The sequence below is a fragment of the Myotis lucifugus genome, unplaced genomic scaffold (assembly GCF_000147115.1).
Source record: "Myotis lucifugus unplaced genomic scaffold, Myoluc2.0 scaffold_7, whole genome shotgun sequence".
Classification (NCBI taxonomy): Eukaryota; Metazoa; Chordata; class Mammalia; order Chiroptera; family Vespertilionidae; genus Myotis; species Myotis lucifugus.
The window spans coordinates 16247964-16260680 of NW_005871055.1; the positions used below are offsets into that span (position 1 = coordinate 16247964).

General features: G+C 38.9%; 1 protein-coding gene across 9 annotated transcripts in view; it reads left to right on the forward strand.

Annotated features, from left to right (window-relative positions):
* Nucleotides 1-12717, forward strand: part of PDS5B (PDS5 cohesin associated factor B) — a 238784-nt gene that overhangs the window by 123320 nt on the left and 102747 nt on the right. For all 9 annotated transcript variants that reach the window (XR_002827660.1, XM_014449724.2, XM_023748999.1 and 6 more), the window contains 2 exons: nucleotides 1591-1704; nucleotides 9833-9914. Coding sequence is in view for 8 of the 9 variants with exons in the window: in XM_014449724.2 (XP_014305210.1) it covers nucleotides 1591-1704; nucleotides 9833-9914 (196 nt within the window). In the remaining variant the exon portion in view is untranslated. The remainder of the gene's footprint in view (nucleotides 1-1590; nucleotides 1705-9832; nucleotides 9915-12717) is intronic.

A 12717-nucleotide genomic window follows, 5' to 3' on the forward strand; every position in this document is an offset into this window, starting at 1 on the left:
ATTTGTGCATATTAAAAGGAAATTAATTAGAAGAAAGATTCGTGCGGTAATCACATTACTGAAAAAAATTACATGTCAAAATAGTTTATATATATAATATAGTATAAAATTAAAATACGCGTGCTATTGGCGCTGAGAGCTTTTTATGTATCCCACATGCGCGAGTCAGCATTTATTTTTAAATTGCCAACGTGTGTCATGTACTGGCTGGTTGGTTGGTCAGATGGTCGATGAATAAATCGTGATGTGGTTCACATTAAATCTCAACAAAAAACCAAATTCACGATCGACAATGACAGATCAGAACACACGCATACAATTGGCGCCAGCAAGAGCTTTATATGTATCACGCATGCGCGAGTCAACGTTTATTTTTAAATTGCCAGTGTGCATCATATGTATCAGCTGGTGGGTCGGAGACCATCTGTACGGTCGGTCATCTAGCCTTTTATAGATAAAGATTTTTTTTCTTAAGTAGTTGTATTATACGGATCACAATTATTTTTTTCAAATAAAATATAAATGAAAATAAATCCTTTGGGTTATAGATATTTAAAAAAAAATTCCTACTCAGATAAAAAACAGTTTATAAGTATATATAAAAACACATCTGAATATAATCTTTGTATTTTTCTGTTCCAGTGTAAGTACAGATTTTTGTATGTATACAAACTAAATAGTTAGTAGAATCTGCATATCTTAGGCTAACATTATATAAAAAATCCCATAGTACTATTTTATAAATTGAAGTTTATAGACTTGGAGTGCACAGCCATTAGTGTATGAGGATTTGCATTATGATTTGATAGCACTTTTTGTACTTTTAACCAGATCTTTTTTCATCATAATCACTAGAAAATTCAAAGAATCTTTTAAAAAATTTCTTTATAAGTAAGTGATGTTTAGAAGGACTTGGTGTAGTTTTTTCTAATCCTTTATTATTTAGATAGGAAAATTAAGTTCTTGATATATAACTTGCATGGGCTCATGCAAAAGTAGTTATCTTAGTTGCTAGTATATCCAGCTAAAATCTTTTTTGGCCCCTATTGTATCTTTTTTTAAATTATAGTTTACATTCAACATTATTTTGTATTCGTTTCAGGTGTGCAGCGTAGTGGTTAGACCAGCCGTGGGCAAACTATGGCCCGCGGGCCGGATCCGGCCCATTTGAAATGAATAAAACTAAAAAAAAAAAAAGACCGTACCCTTTTATGTAATGATGTTTACTTTGAATTTATATTAGTTCACACAAACACTCCATCCATGCTTTTGTTCCGGCCCTCCGGTCCAGTTTAAGAACCCATTGTGGCCCTTGAGTCAAAAAGTTTGCCCACCCCTGGGTTAGACAGTCATATACTTTACAGAGTAGTGCTCTGCTATTTCAGATACCCACCTGGCATCACCCTAGTCATTACATATTTTTGATTGATTCCTATTTTTACATAAATAATTTTTTTTTGGAACTCTCATCTCAACTTAGAAAGGAGAAATTTCTTTTATATGTGTTCCTTACATGTTTTGAAATTTTATATACAAATTTAATACATTTTAAAAAATCAAGACAATGCCTTCTCTTATGTTCTTTCGTAGATTGCTTGTTGAACGGATCTTTGCTCAATACATGGTTCCCCATAATTTGGAAACTACAGAACGGATGAAGTGCTTATATTACTTGTATGCCACACTGGATTTAAATGCTGTGAAGTATGTTTCAGATGTCAAATCATTCTTTCCATCTTTTATAATATACTGGATTTTTGGGGGTGGGGGGAATAACAATGGTATTTTTAAATGTTAACAATTTCTGTAATATAAACCTAAACATTGTTTAAATGCTCAGAAATAAAACATGCAGCTATTTTTCTCAGTACTACTATTGACATAAGATTAACAAGGATTTTTGTAAGTAATTAAAAAATAGAGCTGGTTGTCATGGATTCTTTTAGGATTTGATTTTTCTCTGTTCAATTTTTCATATTATTATCTTGAGAAATATTGATGTACCTTCTTTTTGGTTCTTTTGTGTGTGGTTTTTTTTTTTTTTTTTCTTAAGGCATTAGAAAGGTCCATACTATGAAAATACTACATTCTTTTTTTCACCTGATGCTTTTCTGCATTATGGTATAGAACAGTAGAGTACATATTTTTGTGCTGCATAACCTCAACATAGTGTTATAGTTTGGCATGAGGGCAAGCACAAACAAATTTTTATAACCACATTTTATTCAAAAAAATATTTTTGGGTGTCTTTGTAGGGAATTGGCATTTTGGACATGGAAGATATATTGCTAATTGAATCATACTGAAGGTTAGGAAATTGAGTCGAGGTTTTAGAAAATGTAGTTCCTTAGCATTCTCTAATAATGCAATTACAACTCTTGCGGTGTAAATCTTCAGAAATTAGAAGTCTGAGGAATTATATATAATTTTCATTCCTACTGATATTTAATGGGACTTTTGACTTCACTTTCCCCATGGAAATTATTGTATGTGCCATTTATATTTTTCATAGAAATGCTGAGAAAAAGGTGGTGGAGGGAAGAAGTGTACATTTCTTGATACCTGCTATATTTTAGGCACAGGAGTGTGTATTATCTAGGACTGCTTTTGGGTTACAATGGCAGAATTGAATAGTTTCAACAGAGATTGTTTGGCCTACAAAGCTTAAAAAATATCTGACCTTTTATAGAAAAAGCTTGCTAACCCCTAATATAAGTGATAATTTTCTTATTTTATACTAGAGGCCCAGTGCACGGATTTGTGCACCAGTGGGGTCCCTTGGTCTGGCCTGTGGGGATCAGGCCAGAATCAGCTCTCTGACATCCCCCGAGGGGTCCCGGATTGCGAGAGAGCGCAGGCCAGGCCGAGGGACCCCACTGGTGCACAATCGGGGCCGGGGAGGGACCGCGGGAGGGCTCCAGGGTGTGTCCAGCCTGTCTCACCTAGTCCTGTCTCACCCATTCCCCGGCTAGACTCCAGCAGCAAGCTAACCTACCGGTCAGAGCATCTGTCCCCTGGTGGTCAGTGCGTGTCATAGCGGCCTGGTGAACGGTCAGAGGGACAATTAGCATATTAGGCTTTTATATACATAGACCAGAGGCCTGGTGCACGAAATTCATGCACGGGGGTGGGGGTTGGGGGGGTTCCTAAGCCTGTCCTGCGCCCTCTCACAATCTGAGACCCCTTGGGTAGGGTCCCTAGGCCTGGCCGGCTATCAGGGCCTATAAGGGCTTTCCTTCTCCCGGCTGCTGGCAGCTGGCCCTGCCCCCCGCTGCTGTCACTGCTTTCCATCTGTGCAGTGCTACCCCCCATCCCCTACCACTGGTCACCTCCTGTGGGCGACAGGCATGGATTGCGATCACTTGACTGACCTGGGCCTCCCTCTGCGGGGTGATCAATCGCAGGGCCCTCAGATCGATCACCCCACAGAGGGAGGCCCCACCCACCCACCGCAGTGCCACTGGTCAGGTAGCCTGGGCCTCCCTCTTTGAGGCGATTGATCATGGGGCTCCGTGATCAATCACCACGCACAGTGAGGCCCTGCCCACCCTACAGGGGCTCCGTGATGGATCGCCGGTCAGAGGGTGGCCTGGGCCTCCCTCTGTGAGGCGATCATGGAGTAATTGTGGGGCCCCCTGACCCCTGACCAATCACATCGCACCTGTCTTGGCTGGCCTGGCACCAGTGCGTGTCATAGCGTGGTCATCCTGAAGGTCACCCGGACAGTCGTTCTGCTGTTCGGTTGATTTGCATATTATGCTTTTATTATTATAGATAAGATGAACTGAATCCCACAGGTGTCAGTTTACTTCACAATGTCACAAGTAGTAAGAGACTAAGTCAGGATTTGAACTCAGTTCTACCTGGTTCCACAACTCATTCTTTTTCCACTGAATATATTAAAATATGTCACTACTATATATAATTACTTTTAAAACCAAATTTTCATCTAACATTTCTGGAATGCATTTTTTTTCTCCATGGTAAAATTGATGGCCTCTTAGAATTGATGAGATATATATATTCCAATTTGAGATAACCTACTTGAAATCACAGTCATCTAGATTTCTTGATTCAGCTCAACTGTCATTCAGGAGTAAAAACAAAATAAAGACACTTAGAATTAAAAAATGAGAGTTCACCATTCATAGACCCTACTTGAAAAAAATTAGTAAATAATAATAATTTCTTTTGGTAAAAAAAGGAAATAAATCCAGAAGGAAGGAATACAATGCAAGACGCAACAAAATTTTCAAGCACTTTCACTTTTGCAGACCTAAATAATCAATGCCTATAAAAACAGTAATAATAACAGTTTTCTTTACAAGAGGTGAGGGTGTGAATTAAAAAGTAGGTTAGCATCTAGGCTGGTATTTAGTCGGTACACACCACTGCAACAGTATGTGAGCTTTTGAGAGTCCCTAGATCAGTGATGGCGAACCTTTTGAGCTCGGCGTGTCAGCATTTTGAAAAACCCTAACTTAACTCTGGTGCCGTGTCACATATAGAAATTTTTTGATATTTGCAACCATAGTAAAACAAAGACTTATATTTTTGATATTTATTTTATATATTTAAATGCCATTTAACAAAGAAAAATCAACCAAAAAAATGAGTTCGCGTGTCACCTCTGACACGCGTGTCATAGGTTCGCCATCACTGCCCTAGATCCACCCCTAGGTCTGGGCACAGCAGGAAGGCCTCCTTGTTTTACTGCCAGCTGTTGTGATTGCTTGGTGCTGTGCCTCTGAAAAAATTTGAATACTAGGTGGACCCTATCAGATGATAGATAACATGTAAGATGGCAGGTAAAGTGTTTCTCAGGTTCTGTTTTCATAAGAGTGAGGACAGACATGTTGATTAATTAGACCATAAATCAAGTGTGAGTATTAAAAATTGATAAAATTCATAAAAGCATAGAATAAGAATATATAGTTTCAAATACAAAAAAGAATCAATGAAAATTTAACACCAGATCTGGAAAAGAAAAATAGTTGTAAATAGAAAACACAAAATACAAACAGTAATTATCAACCTAAATATGTCATATATCAATCATTACTTTAATGACAAGTATATTTAGTTGATTTAAAAAGTAAAATGCTAATTACAGAAGATACACTGGAAAATAATGCCATGGAAAAGTTGACAGTAAATTGCAATCTGTGGACCAATTTATTCTATAAAAATGGTGAGTGAATGGAGATTTATCTGTTTCAAATTAAAATACTTAAACTATGTATATATCATCTTTAAATTATTTTTTAATTTAAACAACTTTTGGGGAATTAACTGATGCTTATCAAGATTTTGTTATATATTTAACTTAACATTTATCTGTGATTGTTTTCTCCAAAAGTGTTTACATTTATTATTATGAAATACTTAATGCACACAAAGAAGTCACATATGAGACTCAAATCATAGTAATAAAATAAAAATATCTGTGAATCTCTTCTCCCTTTTATTCTCCTGTCTTCCAAAGGAAAGCCTATCCTTATATCTCTTATTTTTTTTATTCATTTTTTATTTTCAATTACAGTTGACATACATCATTATATTACCAGTAGTTTCAGGTGTCCACCCCAGTGACCAGACATTACATAGCTTAAATGATCACCCCAATCTTATTTCCTTTTAAAAAATAATCTAATATGTTTGTATTCCTCAATAATATATTATTTATTTTTGCTTGTTTTTGAACTTTATGAAAATGGAATAATTGTGGATATAGTCTTCTGTGGTCTTCCCACCCCCACTCTATTATGTTCCTAAGATTCAAGCATGATAAATGGGATGGGCAAAAGCAGGTTTACAGTTATAATACAAATAAATAATATAATAATTAAGAAATAATAATATAAACTTTTGAGTACTAACAGCTATAAACCTACTTTTGCCTACTCTGTATATAGCTTGTGGTTCATTCATTTTCACTGTAGTATCTAATTACATTATGTCACTATACCACAATTTTATTCTGTTATCTTGACATTGGATATATGAGTCAATGGAAAGAATGGACATTTGTGTTGTTTCCATTTTTTTACTAATACAAATAGTGCTACCATGAACTTTTTTCAATTTAGTATGTACATTCAAGGGTTTCTAAGTTTATGGTTATTAATGATTCTCAAATTTGGCTACATATTGGAATCACTTAGAGAGGCTTAAAAATAATATTGACACCTGAATCTCACCTTCAGATATTCTCATTTAATTTGTCTGGAGTGTAATCTGGGCATTGAGGTTTGCAGAAAAGTGTTTCTGACTATTCTAATGGGCAACCAGGGTTTGGAATCACTAGTATTTAGCAAAGAGTGGAATTGCTGAACATGTACATCTTCAGTTTTATGAAGCCCTAGTGAGGGAACTAGTTGTTTGCTTGAAATGTCCAATATGATTATACTAATTTATACTTCCACTAGTGGTTTGTAAGTTTCTACATCTTCCTAAACAATATTAGGCATCTAATTTAATGCAGATGTTTTGGGTATCAAATTCTGTCATTTTTTCATTTTCCTGAATACTTAATGATAGGGCTATTTTCATTAATGTTTCCTGTTTCACCACAGTCCTCACAATTCCATATTATAACACCTGTCATGTTTCATTCATTTACATTACCATTCTAGCCCAGAGGTCATTTGAATTCATTACCTCTAATTTGAAAGGGCCTAAGAATACCTGCATGGCAGGCAGGTTCCTGGTGAGAATTGGTCAGGATTTATTCTTATTTGTCAAAAGAGGCATGTATTTTATTATATAGCTACTAGAGGCCCAATGAGCGAAATTCGTGCAAGAGTAGGCCTTCCTTCCCCCAGCTGCTGTCACCGGCTTCCATCTGGCACCCGGGACCTGGGCTTCCCTTGCAGCCCCAGCTTTGTCCGGAAGGATGTCCAGTCTAATTAGCATATTATGCTTTCATTATTATAGATAGATTTTCTTTGGGGGAGGACAAAAAATTCATACATTTTAGACTTTTTGATGTGTACCAGCTTTGGGGTAAGCCCCTAAGTTAACTAAATATCTTGATTATGGAAAAAGAGAATAGAGGCAGGCTTGAGTACTCTGTTCAGGATGTGTATGTCCACCTTCCCCAGATTTCCCAGAACAACTGTTAGGGACAAGAGTAAGCATTAGTATCAGGTGTCTTGGATGTGTTCTTCATTGGGTAGGCTCTTATCCAGGCAGTTTTTTTACTGTTGAATCTGATGGGCCAACTTAGAGCAGAAGGTTGGAGAAAGGTTTTCTTCACCATTTGGACAGGTTTCTGACTGCAGCCTAAGGTACCTGCCTTTTTCTTTGAGGTGGCACAAACTATGTTGGTGCAAACAAGGAGAAGCCCTACTGAGGGAACTAGTTGTCTGCTTAAAATGTCAGATAGCACACGTGAGAATAAACAGGCTCTAAGCAGTTTGTTTACATTATAGAACTGGAATTCAGGTTAATATTCAATAAATAGTAGGGGGTGTGCAAGGAGGCAGTCAGTCAATGATCCTCTCTCATCATTGATGTTTCTATCATTCCCTCTCTCTTCCTCTCTGACATGAATAAAAACACATTTAAAAAATAAATGTTTGTCTCCCTATTATAGCAGTATTGCTTCTAGGGTATAGTTTTTTTGTTTTTAAGAGGACTCTGTAGAAAGACAAAGACACAGGATAATTGTCTTTGCTGCTTAATTATAACTTAAAATTTTTGAGAGTATGGGCTCCCTAAATATGTTGTAATAGAAAATCTGAGTCAGTTATGATCGCTTTTTTATTTAAGCCATAGCAATAATCCTATATAATAAACGGATAATATGCAAATGGACTGAATGGCAGAATGACCCGTTGCTATGATGCACTCTGACCACCCAGGGGTAGACGCTCAATGCAGGAGCTGCCCCCTGGTGGTCAGTGCACCAGAAGCCAGGCTCCCTGCTGTCAAATGCAGTGGCGGTGGCAGGAGCTTTTTCTGCCTCCTTGGTAGCGCTAAGCCATCAGTCAGGCATCCCCTTAGGGCTCCTGGACTGCGAGAGGGTGCAGGCCAGGCTGAGGGACTCCCCCCCGCCCCCCGAGTGCACAGATTTCATGCACCAGACCTCTAGTAGTTTATAATGAGCTTTAGAATTGCATGAGATTTCATCTTTAAATTAATCAATAACTATAATAGGCAATGTAATTTCTGTTTTAATGCATGTTTCAAAATGCAGGTCTTTCAGAAGTTGTAAGTAATAAGGTGTATAGGAAGAGATAGAATTTACTGACTTTGAAGCTCAAAAGTATTTTACAGATGACTATTATTTCTTTGAAAATTATTTTAATTACATAATTCAAATTTCACTTGTTAATTGAAAATGCTCCAATACAGAGTTTTGCCATTTTGAAGTCACTACTATGAAGGAATTTAAGTATCCAAATTTAAACTAATTTATTTAAAAACTCCAAAAGGTGTTTTTTTTTTAATATATTTTTATTCATTTCAGAGAGGAAGGGAGAGATAGAAACATCTCTATATATAAAAGCCTAAGTGACCGTTATGACCGGTTGACCAGTTGACCAGTCACTATGATGCCCACTGACCACCAGGGGGCAGATGCTCAATGCAGGAGCTGCCCCCTAGTGGTCAGTGTGCTCCCACAGTCAACCTCCCACTGCTAGCCGGCCCCGATCGGCCCCTATCAGGACTGAGGGAGATGGCCCAGATCGCTGGCCAGGCTGAAGGACCCCACCTGTGCACGAATTTGTGTACCAGGCCTCTAGTCAATGATAAGAGAGAATCATTGATCTGCTGCCTCCTGCATGCACCATACTGGGGATCGAATCCACAACCTGGGCATGTACCCTTTCCAGGAATCAAACTGTGACCTGGTTCATAGGTCAATGCTCAACCACTGAGCCACGCTGGCTGGGCCAAAGGTATTTTTAAAACATACTGTTAAGGAGGAGAATGAAAATATGAAACAATTTATAATTGTTTTATTTATTTAAAAAAGTTTTGTATGTTTCTGTATTACTGTTTTATGGCAGTGCTTCATATGGGGAATAATGGAGGTTAATAGAAGTGCAGATAATTGAAAACAGTGAAGAGTATTATTTGGATATGGAAATTAAAGTATATGTAATCCATAATATATTACTTCATGTATGCCATATAAAATACTGTATACATATATAATGCAATAAATATATTTCTGTTGTAGGAAAAAGTATTCCCATTCTCTTAGAGCAGTAGTTCTCAACCTTCTGGCCCTTTACATACAGTTCCTCATGTTGTGACCCAACCATAAAATTATTTTCGTTGCTACTTCATAACTGTAATGTTGCTACTGTTATGAATCATAATGTAAATATCTGATATGCAGGATGGTCTTAGGCGACCGCTGTGAAAGGGTCCTTCGACCGCCAAAGGGGTCGCAACCCACAGGTTGAGAACCGCTGTCTTAGAGAATGTGTCTTTATTTCTTTTGGGCCTGCCTGCCTCCACAAAACCTTACTTCATCAAATATTCCTTTATTTCTCAAATTTATAATCTCTGTAGCTAATTTCTACACCCTAGCCTACAAACATATTTTAGTTAATGATTGATTTTTATACAAAAGAAAAAACAACCACCACTAATCTCTTTCTTTTGATGCAGCTATCTTCTTAAATGTTATTATCTGTTCTATTTGATGCTTCGCTTTTTCTCCATACATCATCTATTGCTTAGTCCTGTTAATTTTACCTCATCTCTGTCACCTCCTTTTGGGTTTTGAACTTGAAAAAAAAATTTAATATAGTTAGAATGTTCTGGAAGGATTTTCACCCTTTGTTACTTAAACTTATGTGTCTGTCTTTTTCAGAGCATTGAATGAAATGTGGAAATGTCAAAATCTGCTCAGACATCAAGTAAAGGATTTGCTTGACTTAATTAAGCAACCCAAAGTAAGTTAAATTTAATGAAAACTTTTCCTTTGATATTAAGTTTTGTCTTTACCATTACTGCTATATGTTAAACAGCTATTTCTGAGTGGAACAGTTCTGACTCTAGAAGCTATGGTTTCTAACTTAGGACACTGAAATTTTGAAGAAACTTACTGTATGGGAAAAGTGAAATTTATTGTATCTGTAAAAGGTGATACCCAACAGAAAAAAGAATGTGCTTCTGAGGACTCAGAATTAAGGGTTTTAGATTTTGGGGTTTTTTTCCCTCTTTTTTTTGTGTTTTTTTTTTTTTTTTTTTTGTAGTTTTAAATTTGAAAAACACACACACCAAAAGAGTAACTGTGCATCATTGAAAGCACAGGTAACAGAGTAAAATTATATACTTTTATCTTGCCACACTAAAATTCTCCCATTGTGTTTGTATAGCCTTGTGATTTTAGAAAGTTTTAATATGTAGAATTAAGTATATTGATATTTTTATTTAAAATTAATATTATGGTAACATTAATGTTCTTCTTCATGATTATAATGTAATAGGGGTATTCATCCAGTTGATGTATCGCATTTTATTTTTTGGACATTTAGAATGATTTTAGGATGGTCCTTTTTTTTTTTTTTTTTTTGGTGTGTTTTTTCCTAGAATGGTGTATGTAAGCCTATAAAAAGTATAAATCATATGAAAAAACAGTGTGCCTGGTCATTTTAAATTGCATCTTGGAAACACAATATAGTGTTACTTTTCATTTATTTTTTAGTCCATAGTTTAGAAATCCTTTTATCCTTCATAATGTATGCCTCGTGTTCATAGTACAGAGGTCAATAGAGCAGAGATGCTTTCTGTTTTCCTAGGTGTAAATTTGTCCATTTGCTATAAAAATTAATGAGCTTGCGCTATTTAAGTGGTTTATAGTAATCCTCTCCTATAAATGAGGAATTACTTAATATTTGCTTATATCAAGAATTATAGTACACATTATAAAGTTAGAAAAAAATACAAAACTGTGTTTAACTTGTGGGTGTTTATATTTCTTTCTATTTTACTGGGAAGACTCTTAGATACTTAATGATCGATATATATTTTTTGCCTTCTTCATTATTTAGCCTGTTAAGATAGTTTTTTTTTCTTAGCTCAGCATTGGAGTCCTTCTGGTTCATTAACTAAATTATTTTGCTCAGTGTCATTCAAAGTGACTTGGTAATTTCCAGGATTATATCTTTGTTGATAACGTTTCTTTTTCATGTGGATCAATTTCTTGAAAGCCCAGCACACCATTTCTTTTCTCCCAAATTAAACAGAAATCTTATTCAAATATTTTAAATTCCAAATATTTGGGAGTTACCTCTCTTACAATCTACACTAATAAAAGAGAAACATGGTAATTAGCGTACGACCGCTACCCTTTTCATTGGCTAATCAGTGAGTATATGCAAATCAGCCAAGATGGCGGCTGGCAGCCATGCAGCTGGAAGCGAACATGAGGCTTGCTTGCTGCAGTGAAGGAGAACTCCAACGTTCCTCCGCCTGCGCTGCCGGCCTCTGAGCTACAACTCTAAGAAACTATGTTGCAAACATAGAAGATAAACAAAAGCCCAGAAACCGGCTTTCAGTCAGCCGGGCTTTAGCAACATTGTATAGATGTTTTCAGCAGCGAGGCCTCAGAGCTAAAGCTGGCCCAGAATAAAAAAAAAAAAAAAAAGAAAACAAGGAGCGGTTGGAAGCTTCAGTCACTTGCTTCGGGAAAACAGCCCTCAGCCCCTCACCCAGACTGGCCAGGCACCCCAGTGGGGATCCCCACCCTGATCCAGGACACCCTTCAGGGCAAACCAGCCGGCCCCCACCCATGCACCAGGCCTCTAGGGCAAACCAGCCGGCCCCCACCCATGCACCAGGCCTCTATCCTATATAGTAAAAGGGTAATATGCCTCCCGGCACCGGGATCAGCATGACAGGGGGCAGCGCCCAAACCCCCTGATCGCCTTCTGTGTGTGACAGAGGGTGGGGCCACAACCTCCCTATCTGCCCTGCTCTGTGCCTGATAGGGGGGAGCTCCCCAATCCCCTGATTGCCCTGCGGCTCTGTGTTTGACAGGGTGCAGCGCCCCAACCCCCTGATCCGCCCTGTTCTGTGTGTGACAGGGTGCGGCGCCCCAACCCCCCAACCCCCGCCACGGGCCCTGCTCTGTGTGTGACAGGGTAGAGACATAACCTCTCCATCGGCCCTGCCCCGAGTGTGACAGTGGCGGCGCCCCAACCCCCTGATCGGCCCTGCTCTGTGGGTGATAGAGGGTGGCGCCCCAACCCCCCTCCACGGGCCTTGCTGTGTGTGACAGGGTAGAGCCATAACCTCCCCATTGGCCCTGCCCTGAGTGTGACAGGGTGCAGCGCCCCAACCCCCTGATCCGCCCTGCTCTGTGTGTGACAGGGGGCGGTGCCCCAACTCCCCTATCGGCCCTACTCTGTGAGTGACAGGGGGGAGCTCCTCAACCCCCTGATCGGCCCTGCTCTGTGCGTGACAGGGGGGAGCTCCCCAACCCCCTGATCGACCCTGCTCTGTGTGTGACAGGGTACGGAGCACCAACCCCCCTGATGGACCCTGCTCTGTGAGTGACAGGGGGCAGCGCCCCAACCCCCTGATTGGCCCTGCCCTGTGAGTGACGGGCAGCGCCCCAACCCCCTGATTGGCCCTGCTCTGTGCGTGACACGGGGGTGGCGCCGCAACCTTCCCCATCGACCTTGCCTTGAGTGTGACAGGGGGCGGTGCACCAACCCCCCAATTGGTCCTACCCTGAGCATGTCTAGGGGG